General features: G+C 37.3%; 1 protein-coding gene across 13 annotated transcripts; it reads right to left on the reverse strand.

The window, feature by feature from the left end:
- Positions 1-1,080: 1,080 nt before the first annotated feature.
- Positions 1,081-19,358, reverse strand: LOC100775466 (phosphatidylinositol N-acetylglucosaminyltransferase subunit A). 13 transcript variants are annotated; one of them, XR_005890429.1, is made up of 12 exons: positions 19,122-19,358; positions 17,949-18,015; positions 16,884-16,968; positions 7,434-7,577; positions 6,102-6,674; positions 2,610-2,764; positions 2,329-2,419; positions 2,057-2,173; positions 1,871-1,974; positions 1,555-1,706; positions 1,383-1,473; positions 1,250-1,301 (listed from the first exon to the last, which is right to left on the reverse strand). XR_005890429.1 is itself a non-coding variant. In XM_041013596.1 (11 exons), the coding sequence occupies exons 3-11, from the start codon at positions 16,887-16,889 to the stop codon at positions 1,215-1,217; spliced, it is 1,311 nt and encodes a 436-aa protein (XP_040869530.1). In that variant the 5' UTR covers positions 16,890-16,968; positions 17,949-18,015; positions 19,122-19,358; the 3' UTR covers positions 1,081-1,214. The 13 variants fall into 13 exon arrangements, 12 of the variants coding, with proteins under 12 accessions (XP_040869530.1, XP_040869531.1, XP_040869532.1 ...); XM_041013596.1 differs by lacking the exon at positions 1,555-1,706 and having other exon boundaries at positions 1,081-1,301; positions 2,057-2,142; positions 2,329-2,393; XM_041013597.1 differs by lacking the exon at positions 1,555-1,706 and having other exon boundaries at positions 1,081-1,294; positions 19,122-19,356.
- Between the last annotated feature and the right edge of the window lie 575 nt (positions 19,359-19,933).

Consider the following 19,933-nt stretch of genomic DNA (forward strand, 5'->3'; position numbering starts at 1 on the left):
AATTATTTGATGTCTAAGCTTCATTTCGTCTAACCTACTATGTCTGTGTTGTTTCGGTTCGAAGGGCAAAGTGGTTTTCTACTCAACCTGGTTGTAGTGAAGAAATTCAGATGTTTATCTTTATTGTTTACTCATTTGTTGAGTTTTTAGACTTTACTTATAAAAATAATTTATCAACATCTATTTTTTTTCTTATTATACCACATCACTTATCATACCTAAATTTTTTATTTTGACTTCTTTTTCTTTCTAGATGTTAATTAACATTTGGTGTTCACCTATCTTTTCTCCTTTTAACAACTATAGATCGATGCATTTGTATTAACTTGTTTATGTTTGTCAAGGTACATCAAACATGAATCTTTGCCTCACATTAGATTCACATAACGTAATTTAATGATTTTATAAAAATTCTTAATATAAATGTTCATAGTTTCTTCTAAAATTATTTTCATCCTATTTGGCTTACTCTCAAGTGAAAAAAGCTCTTATAAAATCCTAACAACACACTCTAAAGCACATTTTTTTTAAAAAATACTATCTCCTATTGGCTAGAATAGAATTTATTACAAATTACAAAATTGAGCCTCACTTTTTATTTAACAAAACTCATTGCGTCACTCTATGATTTTGTAGTTCTTAATAATTTTAATCAATGATAGAAAGTAGAAAGTATGTTAAAAAGAATATGTTAATAGTGTATTATTGGCACTCCTCCTATTCAGATCTCACATTTTGAATGTGGGTGGGACTAATCCACTTCTAAGTATCGAGGCTGCTGCTCTCAACATGTTAAATCAATCACATGACAGCAGAGACCATAACTGTATTATGTGAGCTATTTGTTTATTAAATAGCATATACTTTTCATTCCATGAAAGGGAGAAAAAAAATCTCATTTCATAGAAAGAGCTGGTGCCTATTTGGATATCAGGATCACTCTACAATTACTTCTGGTCCTAGATGCTCCTGTACAGAATACATTCGAACTTTTGATTTCACAGACCAAATTAACGTGCTTCGCTAAAAAAACTCAACAAAGTAATGTTGACAACAATATTTACACTAAATTAGCACATATTTATGCAACAGATTGATGATTATCTCCATTTCAAGATCTGGGAACTTGGGTTAGTGTTAACAGCACTTGTATTCTTTTGATATTCTGCAAAACAAAAACTCCTTTGGTTCACCAAAATAATTTATCACATTACTCATTTCACTGAATTTTTCTCCAACATCTCTTCATCACAGCTGCATGGAAGAGTGAAATCTGGTACCTCCTCTATATCATCTGCAGGCTAATGATGAGAGACATTCAAGCGATATGGTTACAAAAGGAACATAAGATGAAAATGTCAAACACATCCAAGATAACCTACCTGCCATAATTCCAATAGCTGCCATAACAAGAATCCAACAATCATAACCAAGAAGAAAAGCTTGCCCGCCCATGCTCCACAAAAGAGGTATCTAAAAGAACAAAGACTGTCAGCACTGGTAGAAATAACTCCTTAATTCATTACAGCAAGTATACTTGAATATTGAACTGACATCACTCCTTAGTTCCTTATAATCAGATTCAGGTTCCTCCTTCTATTTGAACTACTAGCCCTGTAAAAAGAATTGCCATGATAGTATGCTGCCGAATGAAGATCCAAAAATACGTTTCTTGTTTTCCATACCAAGTACCAACCAGCTTATGCCTTATGTTACAAGCAGATTAAACAAATTAAGCTGAAGTAATTAACAAGGTCACATAACTAAAACTGAATGAACAATGGAGTTCCTATTACAACTATCAACTATATGTGTATTTGTTACCATTACAATTTACAAGTAAATTGTACCAATGATGTTTAGAGAGTACCGTGAGAGACGTTCAAGTAGATTTTGATTGGAGCACTTGAAAGCACGATCATATACAATTTCAGTCCTTTTGGCAACATCATGCCAGTTGTAGAGTTCTCTCATCTACAGAAATAACAAACAAAAAAGGAACTAATTTCCCCACTAAATGCATCCACCAGAAAGACCATTTAAACAACAAACTCACTCGATTATGCATGGCTTGCGGATCAATTTTTGGCAGCATAGATATTGCCTTTTGAATTGCATGCACCATATCACCAGGATCAGGTTCTGCCAAAACAATCATTTCATCGGGCAAAACCTATAAGCAAAGAAGTGAATTGGTACAAAGCCCCTCAAGATAGCATTCCAAAATTATGGAATTGAGAAGAAACTGAAGTCCATAACAAGACAAACTATATAAAACGCATATATTCTCATACTGAACAGGTATAGACAGAAATATTTTGCATCTACCTCGGGAACTCCTCCGACACGTGTGCTCACTGTTAATAATCCACAACTTGCAGCTTCTAATATGGCTATACAAAAAGCTTCTGTTAAGGAACTGAAACAGTGCAAACATTATTAATTATTAAAAATAGATATGCAATCAAGCATTGTAACTGTTGCTGATCTTGAGAACCCCAACATCTGACAATGAAAGAAACTCAATCATCTAGGATTCCTCAATGTCCAAAATTAGACAACAGATTGAAAAGCTTAATGTAAGGAGAGATTTGCTAAGGAAGCCAAACCTGTTTAAGAAGATGTGCCCAGATATTAGAACAGATCGGACTTGTACATGTTGCACAGCTCCCAACATTTCAACTCGATCTTGAAGAGAATGCTTTTCTCTCATCTCTTCCAACCGCACACGCTTAGGTCCATCACCTCCAATAATGAAACGAACCTTCAAATGGATATATGAGTTATGCCTTTGAAAGTCAATAATTACCAAAAAGAAACTAATCCAAATCATTCCTATATCATTACATATTTCTCTTGGTACTGGCTTCCTGTATGAGGGCATCTATAATGATAATGTATGCCCTAAAAAGATAGCTATCTGTCAACAGATAAAAAGTTTAAATCACAGTGAAGGCACATACTTGAGGACTTCAATCAAGTTTAGTTCAAGCACTAAAAAGGATTAATATCAAAGGTTATATGAATATACTTTTGGTAAACATACAGAAAGCTCATTCTAGAGCATTTATCAAAGGATTAGTACTATGTACATTGGCCAAAATACCAAACAATCTTTGATAGGTATTCCCCTATCAGAGACTCTGCAATTTGTATTAAAAAGATAAAAGGAAGGAAATACAGATAACAATCTGAGAGCAGAGATCCCTCATGTCAGAGAATAACTCTAGACTCCCAATCCTAATCAATTCCCTCCGTGCCTTACAATTCCCCTCCCCTCCACTAATAACAGACTCTCCGCAAAACTTCTCTCTCCTCTAACTAACTTCCAATCTCATCCCTCCTAACGGAATAGAAACTGAGCTATTGGGCCTTTGGGACCTTTGGGCCTGCAAGTGTACACCTTAAGGGGCCTCCCTACATTAGGCTAGTTCTCATCAATGTCATCCGCTACAAAATCTGCCTTGTCCTCAAGGCAGAAAGAAGGAAACTCGTCCTTGATTGAAGCCGCAATTTCCCAAGTCACCTCTTCAACTGGTTGGGACTTCCATAGGATCGACCACTCCAAAGTGGAGCTCCATTGCATGGCGATTACAGCCTCAGGTTGAGGGATTTCAGGATCCCCTACTTCCATTCCAGGTGGTAAAGCAGCAGCCACAGAACCGCGATTGAGAGAGCGCTTTAACTGGGATACGTGAAACACTGGATAAATCCGTGCTGAATCAAGTAGCTTCACCTTATAAGCTACTTCACCAATTTTGGAGATAACCAGAAAGGGGCCTAAGTATTGGGGATAGAATTTTGGATTGATACGTCGGGCTACTAAATGTTGACGATGTGGACAACGCTTAACATAAACCCAATCACCTACGACATATGTAACATGTCGACAGTGAGCATCAACATGTTTCTTCATAGTTTGTAGGACCCTGTTTAGATGGTATTTCAATTGATACAATGCTTCGTCGCAGTCGATGAGAACGGAGGCAACAGATTCAACTTATGTTTCTCCCACCAAAAAACGAAGCACTGTAGGGGGTGGGCGACCATACACCACCTCAAAGGGAGATTTGGTGGAAGCTGAATGGGAAGAAGTGTTGTACCAGAATTTTGCCCGGATAACCAGGAATACCATTGGTTGGTTGTTTCGTCTGCCCATCGGTTTAGGGGTTATAGGTGGTGCTCATGCGCAGAACTGTGCCCTGAAGCCTGAAAAGTTTCCCCCAAAATTTACTCAGAAAGAGGGGGTTCTCGATCAATAATAGAATTGGGAAACACGTGCAGTTTGGCCACATCTCTGATGAAACTTTCTGCAACTGTTTTGGCTGTAAAAGGGGCAATCCTGTAATAAAATCCATAGAGATATCTGTCCAAACCACCTCTAGGATGGGAATGGATTGCAGCAGATCGGTTGGTGACATGGCCTGATACTTATGCCACTGGCACACATCACAACGAAGGATATATTCCATTATTGTCTTTTTCATACCTTTCCAATAGAAGGTTGCTGCCATCCGTTTGTTAGTCTTGGTAAATCTGGAGTGTCCTCCTATTCAATCAACAAAGTAGGAATCAAGTTGGAGCTCTTAGACAATATAAGTCTGCCCTTGAAAAACATTAAACCATCTCTCAAAGTATAATCAGACATGGCTGCTGGGTTGGAATGCAAAGCCCCCTTGATTCAAATCAAATCCCGGTCATTCAAAACCTCTTCACGAAGCTTAGGGAAATCCACCCAATATGGGCTTATAGAAACAACATTAAGCTCGGCTGATTTAAATTGACAGGACAGAGCATCCGCTGCTTTGTTCTCTGGGCCAAGTCTGTAAATCACCTCAAATTGAAACCCCATCAATTCAGAAAGCTAGCATTGTTGATCCGAGGTTGTAATCCACTGCTGCAACAAATGTTTTAGGCTTCTACGGTCGGTGTAGACCTCGAAGCTCCTACTGAAAAGGTAATGGCGCCAATGCTGAACCGAGAGTGCCAACGCCATGATTTCCTTTTCATACACAGACCTCTTTCTTGGTCAGCATTGTCAAGGGAGGACAATCTTGCCATAATCTTTCATGAATCTCATGTATTAGCTCGTGAGGCCCAAGAATCCTCTCACTTATTTTGCTTTACAAGGAATTGGCCAATCCAGAACAGCTTGTACTTTCGAAGGATCCATGTTAACTCCCCGAGCAGAAATGATGTGTCCCAAATACTCAATAGAGGTCCAGTTTTGCCACAACTTGAAAATGTCTATATACTAACTTTTTGAATGTAGCCCCAAGTAACTATGCCCAATTTCTTCCCCTTTAATCTTTTAAGAGGAAATTTGGGGGAGCTAGATTCTTCACTATCTAAGCATAAATTTTGAAAATAGATGACCTCATGCATGTTCAAGTTAGCTGATAAAAATTCATTGATAACAAACAATAAATGACAAAATGAGCAAAACTATTCTATTACTAACATTCCTTTGTGCCCCATATAATTATTCATCATAAAAGTAGGACCAACATCCAAAGTAAAATCATCACTCCTTTTTCTTGAAGGTCAACATGAATTATCCTTCTATAGAAACAATATGATGTTTTATTTTCCAGCAAATTTTCTCAGGTAAATTCTCTAATTATCATAAAAAAGAAATGTGAAAAGAACTCATTAGGGAATTTATAAAAGCTGCCAATAAACCATTGCATCAGAATTTTATTATTATTACTAATTTACTATTATTATTATTAACATTTGGGTGAGTATTTCATAACAGCTTTGAGGTGACACCAAATAAGTGATTGCTAAAAATTCTAATAAAATTTTGAGGACTTAAAAATTACAAAAACGGATTTGTTTAGTAGATAGCACCAACTGCAGCTTTGAAAGCCAGTCCTTAAGCTGTTCTGAATAGCATCTATAATATAATTGTTCAGAGCAACAGAAAAAGCACCATAAAGAGATTTTACCAAACTAAAGTTTGCAACTTTAAGCACCATAATATAAAGGTAAAGCATTCTGAAAAGGGGCTTTAGCTTATTAACATTTCTTCCAAGATGTCAGGGCCCAAATTTCCTAGTTATGCAAAACAAAAACTAACAATATTATCAGCAACTCACATTGGGATGTAATCGGCATACTTCTGGAATGACTTCAACAAGCAAATCAACTCCCTTCCGATAAACCAATCGGCTGATAACAACAATAACAATTTCTGATCCACTTGGACGATCCACTGCTGGCTTGAAAATGGCAGTGTCAACAGCATTGGGTACGACAAAAACCTTTTCTGGTGGCAAACCTGACCGCAACACAGTGTTTTCCTTGCTTGTATGGGAAACACATATGGCTTGACTCACATCTGCCAAGGTAAACTGCAACACCTTGTTCATGTGGATGCTTCCAACATCAGCAAAACCGTAAAGTGAATGATCAGTGAACACAACCTTGTATCCCATGGTTCTTGCATGCATAAGAGCTTCATGACAAAATGTTGAAAAGGCTTGATGCCCATGCACCACTGTAATTCTTTCTCGAATAAGAATAGTTCTAATAATTGGTAGTAACCCATAGAAGGTCGGTAATGTATTCTGCATAACAAATGGACTCCATGGAATATAGTAGACTTTCAGACCACCGGTCATATATCGGACCCCAGATCGATTTCCATAAGCATGAGTTGCAACCACCACCTGAATAGACATTTTATTTGAATTCACATCATTTCAAACTACCTCAGCATAATTAAGAAAAAAGAGTAAATTACTCTCACTCCCATTAGTCCCATATATTTTGCATTTACTACACAAACCTCCCATCCCCATCTATAATGGAAACCTACACAAATCTCTCATGTGCAACTAAATCCAAAATGCTACAAAACCTAATAAACTTGTTAACTATGTGTCCACTAGGTTTGCAAGCAAATCAATTTATGGCTCGCATTCCAATGTAAAAGATGGGATTAATTTTGGCACTCATCTCAATCAACAATTCAAAATCAATCCTACCAAAATTTAAAACAAATAGGCACTAAACTGTTAGCTATTGTTAATTAATTATCACTAGTCTGCTGGATCCAGATAGCCTATAGTCAGCATCATTTACACATGCATTCTCATAATTAGTAATTTGAAAGTGTCAAATCAAAAGATCAGATGGCTCATGTTTTATCTCAAATAAATCAAATTTAAAACACACTTTTGATATTTGAGCCACCCAATCTAGTTGACAAAAACTGACAGCATGAATGTATCTAATTTCGGACTGCATTGAATACATTTCCCAAGTTTGCTGCTACCCCCAAAATTGCATGTCTAAAAAAGGGGGAGACTGCATTTATTTTGGCTTAACGGAACCTTCAATTCAGCCTTTCATCAAATGAAAGCATTGTGATAGAAATACAAAGGTATCATATTGAATCAGAGAAAGAAACAAAAATATAGGCTGACCTTGTGGCCTAACTTGAGCAAACACTGTGAGAGATAATATATGTGATTCTCCACACCTCCAAAGTTGGGATAGAAAAAATCTGAGACCATCAGGATTCTATGCTTTTGGGAATCATCCATCATGTCCCCTTCACACACAGATGGCTGCAGAATAACAGTATTAGATTAGTAATTTTAATCAGAAAACACGCATTATGCAAGAAATACAAAATTTTGAGCCTATACACTCTGAAGAAATAAAGGCTCTGCAAACCCAATACGATCGAGAATGAAATCCAGGTCCCTAGTGGAAGCAATAGTGCTCCCCAGTATCCCTTTCTTACTAGAAATATAATTAGATAAATAGATCCTTACCAGAAAAAAAATTTAATGACCGAAACAAAATTTAAGAGCGGTGATTCAGTGTCAAACACAAATATAGATTTTTTTTTTTTGTTTGAAGATCAAATATAGAATGTTGCTTTCGAGCGAAAAGGACACGAAATAACTCCAAGATTTTCTACTTCCTACCAATTTTGAACTAGGGTTAATTTATCTATGCATTGTTTATCTAAACTTAATGTGAAAACTTTAAAGAAAAATAAAGGTTTTATAATAAGAAAATACTAGACTATCATATATTTTTGTTGAAATACAGTCATATGCTTTATGCTATAAACTAGTAAGTGATCCGTGCAGATGTACAGATCAGGCCGGTCGTTATGCATTTTTTTATGAGTACAATTATTTGTTTAAAAATAAATAATTAAATATGAGATAAAAGTAAAATATTTTGATCAAAATCAAACCATAGAGGCATCTTATATTCTTAAAATTATAAAAAATTAACATGATTGAAAATGAAACAAAATTTTAAAAAAAATACTTATATGTCTAATTAATAAATTTTATAAAAAAATATCATTTTATAAGTTAATTACAAAAATTAAGTGTAATATATTTTTAAATAAAATTTTAGACTTAATTAAAATAAACTTTTTATAAAGAATATTCTTTACAGACAGACAATCATTCTTAAGTTGAATTAAATATAAATATTGTAAACAACAAAATTTTCTTCTAAGTAATTAATACAATTACATTCATAGGACTCAAATTTAAAATCATTAAGCTCGACAATAATCCTATGTCATATCAATTAATACATGCATTGAGTGATTAAAATTTATTACATAACAAATTAATTTAAAAGCTTTCTTTTAAGTATTTAACCCTGTTATATTAATGCATTAATATTTACTATTGAGTAAACAAATTAATTAATGAAATCTATTTTATTTAATTAGATATTTAAAATTTAAATCCTTAAAAATAAAATTATATAAAAGTGTATCACATATTATAAATTATAATCTTATAAGTAATTACATTTAAAATAATTATATATTCATAGTGTTCTCGAATATCAGAGTCTTAAAAAAAGAAATTATACGGATTTTTAAATATTTAATTCCAGAAATAAAAAATATTTAATATTGTGTAAATAAATTAATTAATGAAATCTATTTTATTTAATTAGATATTAAAAATTTAAATCCTTAAAAATACAATTCTAATAAAATGCTCGAATGAAAATATATCCCATATTATTATCTTATAAGTGATTTGATTTAAAATAATTATATATTCTATAATTCATAGTGTTTAAATATTAGTGGTCTTAACAAAGAAATTATACATATTCTAAATATTTAATTCCAAAAATAAAAAATATTTAATTAATAAAAACTTATTAACAAAATTACATGATAATTTTATATATTTCACTTTAACACATCATTGGATAACATCCTCTCGAAAAAGAGAAAAAAGCACAATTGTGCTTCAGATACAAAAACACACCCTATGACATCTAAAATTTATAGAACGACCTAAACCATAACAATACCTTACTACTAAGAAACACATCATCATATCACCCTCAAGAATCAAAATACCCCATCATGCATATAAAAGACTCCCAACATATATAGTTATGAATCTTATACATCAAAACTTTTAATCACACCCCCTCTAAACAATATTCTATATTTGGACCACTGAGATACCAACTTCAAATCATTATTTTGAAGCTTTCTTCAAGTAAAATGAATACCCCTACACGCCTTTTCATGACTCGAAGTATGCTAGAAGAGCCCAACGCTAACTTTATCTTGCAATAGCTTCGAAATAGTCCAAATTGAATCTTATACCATATTGTCTTTGCCAAAATTCGGTCTTCTTTATAGTCCAGTAACCCAATTCCCACATACACAAACTCCTTCAATAAACCTCCATGCCCACCAAACATTTGATACCATGCTTGAACAAAAAAAATATCACTCTTCAAACCATTATCTCATTCAGACATCCCCATGTAAACTCTGGAATTAAGAATCCAACCTGATTAAGGATATTGCAAACCTCTCCCTTCTAGTATTCATTTGCCAGGAAAACACCTGTACAAAAATGTGTTTTTTCCAGCCAAATGAATATGATAAAAAGCACAAGCAGAGCAACAATATACAATAAACATAGTCCCTAGAACCCACCCACCTATAACACAATGCCAAATAACGATACCCCTCCATCTAAGAGCAAAAAATGCTTACATCCCGTGCATATCTCAACCTCCTCCCAAAAAGGCTAAACATCAGACCCAACAAAAAGGTCAAGAATCTTAACCTATACAACTACAAAAAGGTCAAGAATCTTAACCTATAATGAGATATTAATAATTAGATATAAGAGAGATGAGAGAAAGGGATAGAGAGAGAGAGAGAGGGAGAAGGAGAGAGGGAGGGAGAGAGAGTCGACAACATGAGAGAGAGAGACAGCATAGCCAGAGACAGAGGAGTAGAGAGAACATCCACCGTGAAAGAGGGAGAGACAGCAGGGGGGGAGAGAGAGAGAGAGTGTTAGAGCCAGAAGGAGTTCTAGAGGGAGCCACGAAGAGAGTCTCAGACGACACCGTGCAAGGAGCAGTGCTGCCTACAACCAGCACTGGAGTTATGCTCATCACGGAGACCATGACGGCGACGTGGACAACAGGTCCATCAGCAATGATGGTGAATAGGTCCAAGTAACTCGTACGAGGAAGATGATCACAGCAACTCACGGTGTGCCATCAAGACCCAGAAACAACCACAGACTCGATAGAACAGTAATGTGGAGAGACAAGGCTGACATCACAACCTTCTATTTTTGTAGATTCCCTGATTGAGTGAATGAGAAGGACTTATGGCAGATATTCCACAGATGGGGTACGGTGTGGGAGGTGTTTATCCCCAAAACTAAAAACAAGGAAGGCCATAGATATGGCTTTGTCAGGTTCAAAGAGGTAGAAGATGAATTGCGGCTGGAACGGCAACTTAATAACAACATTTTCTTCGGCAAGACGAAAATGTTTGTTAATCGGCCCAAGTTTGAACGGGGTAAGATAGCCAATAGAAATCAAAAGAATCACTTTACACCTGATAATGGCATGCCACAAGGTGTGACCAACTATGGTCAAGGAGTCCCGCACACAAACGTCAACGGCGCAAGACTTCGGTCTTATGCTGAGGTGGTTACAATGGCCTCGCCGGGACAGAGCATCTTATACAACCAGAGGCCAGATTTTTCACAAGCTTCACAAGACGTACATAGGCCGTCGGTGGTTTTCAACACAAATATGGACCAAAAGGAATGGCTCCAGAAGGCGTGGGTTGGTCGTCTAAAAAACAGGGGGATGTTCCAAAAGGTAGAGGATGAGCTTAAGTGGGTCTTAGACCCTGAAGTTATTCCTTGCTACTGGGTTGACGATTGGATCATCCTTCTCAACTTGGACGATTCTAAGGCCACCCAGATTATGCAAGAGGAGAAGACGCATGGCTCCACACCCATCCTGGACCTTCAGAAATGGTCGCAGGATATTCGCCCAACCCATAGGCTCGCCTGGATACTTCTGTGGGGCTTGTCGCCGACAGCGTAGGAGTCAGAATACATGGGGAAGGTGGTAGCGGCGATCGGCAATATGGTGGAAGTCGATGAACTGGTGGAACAGAGGCGACACCTTGACGTCGCAAGAATCTTAATCCGGACAACGATGAAACCAGGAATCCGAACGGAGTTGAAGGCGGTCATTGACGGAATCGAAACCACTCTTCATGTGGTTGAAGACACGACATGTTTGGGTACGAGGTTGGACCAGAATAGGATAGCCTCCCGGATGCCGCCGTCTCTGTTCTCGACGGAGCCAAATAGCCCTGTCGCTACCGAAACTGACCTATATGGGGCTGATTCCATGCGTGAGCCCTCTGAAGGTAGTCCAGATTATGACGGCGCCGGTTTCTCCACCGTCGGGAGACTGGACCGCGATCTCCATATGCGCCGTGACCATTGGGTCCAAGCCATTGGGCGCTGCAGCTTGGACCGGTCCTCCACCGATAACGATGACATGGATTATCCACATGAAGACAACGAAATTTTGAACCTTTACCCAACCGTTGAAGCTGCTGTTATGTCTCAGCAAATTAGCTCTGGTCAAAAGGTGGTAAGTGGGGTGCATTAAATGCTTCGAGTCAGGGGAATAGGAGAGAGAGTATTCACAAACAAGCACCGAAAAGGCAAGTTGACTCACTTGCCGGTCAGCAGAGGAATCCATTTGAGGAAACCTCTGCATGCACAGACCGCCCAGCAGAAGGAAAGCAGGAACAGCAACATCTGAAGGTAGTAAGCCTACCAACATCCTCTGCCCAAGCCGACAACAGGGACAATATATCCCTAGACCAGAATGGCATAATAAAGGAAAAGGGGGATATGGGCCTCAGACCTCCAGGCCCAATTCCTGGCTCTGCTGATACTAAATATTAAGTTAGAAGAAAAACGGTTGGGGGGGCTAGAGAACAGGCCCAAAATAACCAGCAACTGGCTGTGGATCCTTTAACATATCCTATACAGGCTTCTCCTAACAAAGGAACCTTGAAGACAGCCCATACCAATACAATATCTCACCTGGAATCAGAATGTAAAAAGCGGGATGATGGGTACGGGCAATCAAACCCCCATATCATCCTGGAAAGACAGTGTGCCTTAATAGAAGAAATGGGTTTGACCCATGGTGAAGACAACATGAAGATTCGTGAATTGATGTCAGAAATGGAAAAAAGGGACACCAAGCTTGCAGTTGAGATGGGTATTAAATATGTTCAACCATGATTATTCTCTCCTACAACTCAAGAGGATTGGGCAGGGGAATTAAGTGGACTGCCATTAGGAGGATTATCATGAAACAGAAGATGGACCTTGTCTATATTCAAGAGACAAAAAAGGACTCTTTTGATAAGGCTATTTGTCAATTCATGTGGGGAGACTCCTCTGTATCTTGGGACTTTGTTCCATCAACCCAAGCATCAGGTGGCTTGTTGTGCCTGTGGAGTAACTCTGATTTCCAGGTTGAAAGGAGGGTCAAGGGAAGCCATTTTCTAATGTTGGTAGGCAAATGGGCAAAAGAAAACCAGTGGTTGCATATTGTCAATGTCTATGCCCCATGTGACCAAGCTGGGAAAAGGATCTTGTGGGATGAATTGAGACATCTCAAAGCCTCCAATCCCAATGGCCTATGGTGTGTCCTTGGAGATTTCAATTCTATTAGAAGCCAGGATGAGAGAATCACCTCATCTCAAAGGACTGTTACTACCTCAGATATCTCAGATTTCAATAACTGGATATCTGAGATGGAGCTTCATGATGTTAGATGCCTTGGAAGCAATTTTACTTGGTTTAGGCCCAATGGCAGTGCCAAGAGTCGCCTTGATAGATTTCTGGTGTGTGATCAATGGTTATCCTTGTGGCCTAATACCTCATAGCATGTCCTTCAAAGAGACTTCTCGGATCACTGCCCACTCATCTTGAAGACAAAAATGGTGGACTGGGGCCCTAAGCCTTTTCGGGTTGTGGATTGGTGGTTGAATCAAAAAGGCTACCACTCTATGGTTAAGGAGGCTTGGACTGCAGATCAGCAGGGTGGTTGGGGTGGAATTGCACTTAAAAACAAACTGAGGAACTTGAGAAACTCCATAAAACAGTGGAGTAAAGAGAAGGGGGACATTAAAGCTAATAAGATTCAGCAGTTGAAGCAGAAGCTATCTAATTTGGAGACTCTTGCTTCCCATAGAACTCTATCTGAAAGTGAAGTTCAGACCAAGAGAGCTTTGCAACAAGAGCTGTGGGATACTGCAAATGCCTATGAATCCTTGATGAGACAGAAGTCTAGGGCCAAATGGATCAAGGAAAAGGATCGTAATTCAGCTTATTTTCACAAGCTGATTAATTTCAGAAGATGTTCAAATGCTGTTCCTGGAATTTTCATTGATGGTGCATGGATTCAGCAGCCTCATCTTGTCAAGAATGCAGTGCTTACCTTCTTCCATGAAAGATTCACTGAACAGAATTTTCACAGACCTACCCTGGATGGGGTCAATTTTCCTATGATTCATCATAATCAAAGAGAGGGGCTGACTGCCCCTTTCTCTGATTCAGAAATCAGAGATGCTATTTGGAGTTGTGCTGGTGATAAATGCTCGGGGCCAGATGGTTTTAATTTTAGATTTATCAAGGAGTTTTGGGGGCTGCTCAAACCTGATTTTCGAAGATTTGTGGATGAATTCCATGCTCATGGAAGCTTTCCTAGAGGCAGCAATGCCTCTTTTGTGGCTCTTATTCCTAAGATATCTCAACCCCAGTCTCTAAATGATTACAGGCCCATCTCTCTCATTGGCTGCATGTATAAAGTAATAGCAAAACTCTTGGCAAATAGGTTGAGGATTCTGCTGGATGAGTTAATTGATGAAAGGCAGATAGCCTTCATAAAAAATAGGCACATTCTCCATGGAATTCTGATTCTCAATGAAGTGGTGGATGAAACTATTCACAGAAAGAAGCCTGCTATGATTTTCAAAGTGGACTTCGAAAAAGCTTATGATTCAGTATCATGGTCTTTCTTGGACTATATGATGGCAAGGCTAGGATTCTGTCCTAAATGGAGGAAGTGGATTTCTGCTTGCCTTCAATCAGCCACCATCTCAATTTTAGTAAATGGGAGCCCTACAAAGGAACTAGTCCCATCTAGAGGACTGAGACAAGGAGACCCTTTGGCTCCTATGCTATTTAATATAGTGGCTGAGGGCCTTACTGGCATGATGAGAGAGGCTTAATAAAAACCTCTATAGAAGTTTCTTGGTTGGGAAGCAAAATGTGCCTATAAATATATTGCAATATGCTGATGACACAGTTTTTGTTGGAGAGGCTTCTTGGGATAATATTATTGTGCTAAAGTCCATGCTTAGGGGCTTTGAAATGGTTTCAGGTTTGAGGATTAACTATGCAAAAAGCCAGTTTGGGGTTGTCGGTTTTCAGATCAATTGGGCTCATGATGCAGCCCAATTTCTGAATTGTAGGCAGCTGGACATTCCTTTCCACTACTTGGGAATGCCTATTGCTGTAAAAGCTTCCAGCAGGATGGTTTGGGAGCCTTTGATTAACAAGTTTAAAGCTAAGCTCTCCAAGTGGAATCAGAAGTTCTTATCTATGGGTGGCAAGGTCACCTTGATAAAATCTGTCCTCAATGCGCTTCCTATTTATCTTCTATCTTTCTTCAAGATTCCTCAGAGAATAGTAGATAAACTGGTGTCTCTTCAAAGAACATTCATGTGGGGGGGAAATCAACACCATAATAGAATTTCTTGGGTCAAATGGGCTGACATATGCACTCCAAAGATTGGTGGGGGATTGGGGATCAAAGACCTGTCCAAATTTAATGCAGCCTTGAGAGGAAGATGGATCTGGGACCTAGCCTCCAATCATAAGCAGCTGTGGGCCAGAATTCTAACTTCTAAATATGGAGGATTGTCAGATTTGCAGAATGGTAGGGATAAAGGATGGCACTCCCAATGGTGGAAGGACCTTAGAAACCTTTATCATCAGCCTGAATTTCAAATTATTCACCAGAATATGATCTGGAAGGTTGGTTGTGGGGATAAGGTAAGATTCTAGCAAGACTCATGGCTGGGACAGGGATGCAGCCTTCAGCAGAAGTACAATCAATTATTTTTTATTAGCAGACAGCAAAACCTTCCCATCTCTAAAATGGGAAAGTTCTATCAGAATACATGGAATTGGGATCTTAAATGGAGAAGGAACCTCTTTGATCATGAGAATGAGCAAGCAATAGCTTTCATGGATGATATATCTGCTATTTCTTTTCATCAGCTGCTGCAGGACTCAATGTTGTGGAAAGCAGACCCTACTGGGATCTACTCTACTAAGTCAGCATATAGCCTCTGGCTACCTACCAACAGACCTGGTCAGCACAGCAGGAACTTCAAGATTCTATGGAAGCTTAAAATTCCCCCAAGGGCTGAGTTGTTCTCATGGAGGTTGTTTAGAGATAGGCTCCCTACCAGGGCTAATTTGCTTAGGAGAAATGTGGCTCTACAGGATACTATGTGTCCTCTTTGTGGAAATCACCAGGAGGAGGCTGGGCACCTTTTCTTTCATTGCAGAATGACTATAGGGTTGTGGTGGGAATCCATGAACTGGACCCGGACTTTGGGAGTTTTCTCAGATGACCCTGCTGCACATTTTATCCAATTCTGTGATGGGTTTGGGGCACAGAGGAATCACAATAGGCGCTGTGTATGGTGGATTGCTTTAACTAATACTATTTGGCAGCATAGGAATTCCCTGCTGTTTAAGGGCACCCCATTTCAACCTCCCAAAGTGATGGATGATGCTTTATTTCATGCATGGTCTTGGCTTAAAGCTACGGAGAAGGGATTTAATATTCCTTTTAACCAGTGGTCTACCAATCTTCTGGAGTCCTTCGGTTAATTTGTAATATATCCTTAATAGTGGGGTTTTTTGTTGGGATTGCTTTTGGAAGGTGGCACCTTGAGTGCATTGTATCTGTTTCATTCAGTACCTCTGGTACTGTATGTTTTCTATATTAATAATACTATAATTTTGCCTTCCAAAAAAAACAAATTGATATGCCAAGATTGGAGACAAAAACTGTTGTAAACAAACATTCATGAGAAAACCTTACAAAGCAAAAGTATATATTGTAAAAACTAATCCTAACATAAAAAATATCCAGCACTGATAGTCTTGCACAGAATCCCTCTTAGCATACCTGTAAAAATCTATACTTCCATATGGGTCACTTCTACGTTCAAAAAAGATTTTACCATTTCCTATTTTTTCTGGTGAGACAAAGGAAAACAGAGGGCGCTAATCTATTAGCCAATAAGTGTAAACTAATACAATCTGAAGTTACTTCAAAAAAATTTAAGTGAGGAAAAAAATAAATACTAAGCTTAGCTAAAAGATGTGCTGGCTTATTAGCCTCTCTGCTAACATGATTGCATTGGACGTTTTCATCAAGTGAACAGTCGAGAGGGGATTAAGATTCAACTATAATTTTTCTAAAACCTTCATGCCAAATCAAGCAGAGGCCATGATAGGTCCCCCAAAGTTCTGCAATTTAAAGTACTGTCTCTAAGAATTCCACTGCAACCTGTTAGAGGAAAGAAGATATCAATTGAAGCATTAACTTTTACCCAATCAATATGAGGAGGCTGCCATCTTATAGCACTAGAATTTGTTATTTAAAGTTTTGATTGAATGACTCACATAAATCCTAATATTCACTGGCTAAGGAGAAGTCTTGCATGGATTTTTTAATGTCCTTGCTAGTAAAAACCAAATTATTTATCAATCTCCAAATTACATCCACCAAAAAGCCAAATAAAAAGTGTCAATCATTAGGAGAAGCCTTGGTAGCCAAAGTTACCAACCAAATACATACTGCTTCAGAGTAGTGATTATAAGAACCAACAGCTAAAAAAGCATACATTCTACCCCAAAACAAAGAATTGTCATATATCGTTAACTCCACACACTACAGCATCTGATAATAAAGCATTCAGATTCTAGGACCGGTATGCTTTTATCTCACCAATTCTCTTAAGTTGGAGCACCATAAGTTTACCAAAACTACACTGCACTAACTGAGCATATGACTCTTCCTTTCCTTTCTATTCACGCCCCAACACTTCCTAAACTCACCCAATATGTTTTCATAACTCAATGCTCACTCATCTCAGCCCAAACATTCTAAAACTTACTATTCACGCCTAAACACAGGGTTTTTCACATCCGTGATCATAATCATATATACAAAAATCATCTCATAATTAATTACAAACACTTAAACACTTAAAAAATGCTGCAATCTAGTTGGATCAAAAGCAAGTCAAGGATTATTCCAGCTTGAGGTAAAATCATGTAATGTAGGATATACTACACCACCAAGGATATTCCCCATCAGAAACTAAGCTGTGGGGATCACTATGTTTTGGCTCAACACACAACCACATGATTCATGCACAAATCCACATTAAAATCTAACTAAAATTTATAAAAATCAGCACAGGAAAATCTAATAAAAAACCAGTGAAGAGTTTGTATATTCTGGTTTTCTACTCTGCCTCTTACCTGCTCTGCTAACTTCAATTGGAAAATGGAGCTGCCGCAGTAGCTGCTTTGAAGATTGGAAAGAGGCCTGAGAATGCAGGATAGCTTATTGGGGTAAGATCAAAATATGCATATTTCCTATGAAAAAGATCAAAAACAATACATAATAATTGTAAAAAATTCAATCCATTTGGTTCTGGAATGAGATGGATGCTTGCTGAATTTATGAAAGCTTCATACAAATGGAGTTCTCATTTTACCAAACTGATGATATTTTAAAAAATTTCTTAGCAACCTAGCCTTCAAAGCAAAAGTCAATAGATAGAAAGCCAAAAGAAAAAAAGTCAGAAAAGCAACTATAATATCTCAGGATTAAAGAAAGTCTGCAAAAATCAGTGGAAAAACATACAAATATGTTAAATTGACTGGTCCTCCTGATATAATTACACCAAACTGACCAAAGCACAACTACATTTTGATGACTATTGCTATGTGATAGCAACACTATTAGAGATAGAGACTACATGATCAGTTGGTCCCAGGTTCAAATGCCAACGGAAGCCAAGCTACACTGCCTGCACTTAGGCCTCCCTTGCCCGTTTCCACACTACTTCCTGGACCTCTTTTATAACCCAAAAAGGAAAAGGAAAAAATTCTGATATTCTAAAGAGAAGGTTGGATCAAGTCAAAAAGCAAAATATCATTTTAATTTTTACCATTTTCTGATATAGACCTCTATGTTTCAGCTATAGGATACATATTTATTCAGAAACTAATCAAGTATATATGTATTCAGGACAGAAAAATCACAGTAAAAGTAGGTATATTAGAAGTAGTTGTAAAAAATCCACAATGAAACCAAATGAAAATCCCAAATGGATACCCTCAAAATAAAAAATACAATATAATGCAGCACAGAATCAATAGTACGTTATGAAACAATTCCCAAATTAGGGTCCAAACTCATGCTAGTAATCATCTATTCAAACACATTCTCAATATTGAGTCAACATCTCAAAGGGTAAGTTCACAAAGTCGCAGTTTCAGGCAACAAAGTTTCAACTTACAACAATAACAGCAGAGGCAAACGGAGATAATTTTTAGGTTTAGCGATTGATAACCCGTAAAAAATGAGGTTTATATAACATTGCAAATAATATGTGTATTTCTATTTATAAATTTCAACTTGCTCACCTTGAATTTGAAATGCCAGGAGCCCGGAGGAGCGTGCAATATTTTTTTTTTTATATATAGCCTAGAAGGTTCCGTGAGTCCCGAAGCTGGCTGCTGTCCCTTTCCCTTCATCTACTATACCCACTGCGATCATCTTCTCCATCTTTGCTCCCTCACAAGTTTTTTACACGCGGAACCGTCAGTGCAGCATGATCATGGGCTGGGCTGGGTTATGCTGGGCCTCCAACCCAACCTAGAGCCATTAGCAAAACTTAAAAGAGGATTCGTATTCAAAACTTCTTATTAAGATTTGCACTAATTAGAAATTCTAAGAAAAATTATTCCTAATACTATTTTTAGGGACTCCGTATTTTGTTTTATCACACTAAAACCGAGGTGAGTTCTTAAACCATGACATGGTGAACACATAATTGAAATGTCGTTTATAACTAATTAATTGAACAGTGTTTGTATGCTTTGCTAAAAAAGCATGATATGATGTTACTATTTGATAACATAAATATAATTATTTCATGTTTGATTTAAAAAAGTTACCGGATAATATAACATTTTTTACTATATTATTAATATGGAGTATTTATGGATGATTAATCTATGTCGAAAAATTGATTCGATCACTTTTAATAGAATTTTTTTCATATTTTTCCGTGGAATGTATACTTTTAAATTAAATGATTATTATTTAATTTGAAAATAATTATTATTTTATTTTAAGTTCAATTGTTAAAAATTTTGTTTTTTATTTACACCATTTGATTGCTAAATTAATTATTATTTAAGTTTTATCTAATTAATAATAAATATTTTAAGTT

Source organism: Glycine max, chromosome 20 (assembly GCF_000004515.6).
Source record: "Glycine max cultivar Williams 82 chromosome 20, Glycine_max_v4.0, whole genome shotgun sequence".
NCBI lineage: Eukaryota > Viridiplantae > Streptophyta > Magnoliopsida > Fabales > Fabaceae > Glycine > Glycine max.

Bases quoted from the DNA above. Each gene is read 5' to 3' on its own strand.
- LOC100775466 (XM_006605577.4), bottom strand. The intron at 6,675-7,433 runs GTCAGCCTATAT...ATGTCTATTCAG, and splicing joins TGCTCAAGTTAGGCCACAAG to GTGGTGGTTGCAACTCATGC. The intron at 2,420-2,609 runs GTTTGGCTTCCT...GCACTGTTTCAG, and splicing joins GGGCACATCTTCTTAAACAG to TTCCTTAACAGAAGCTTTTT.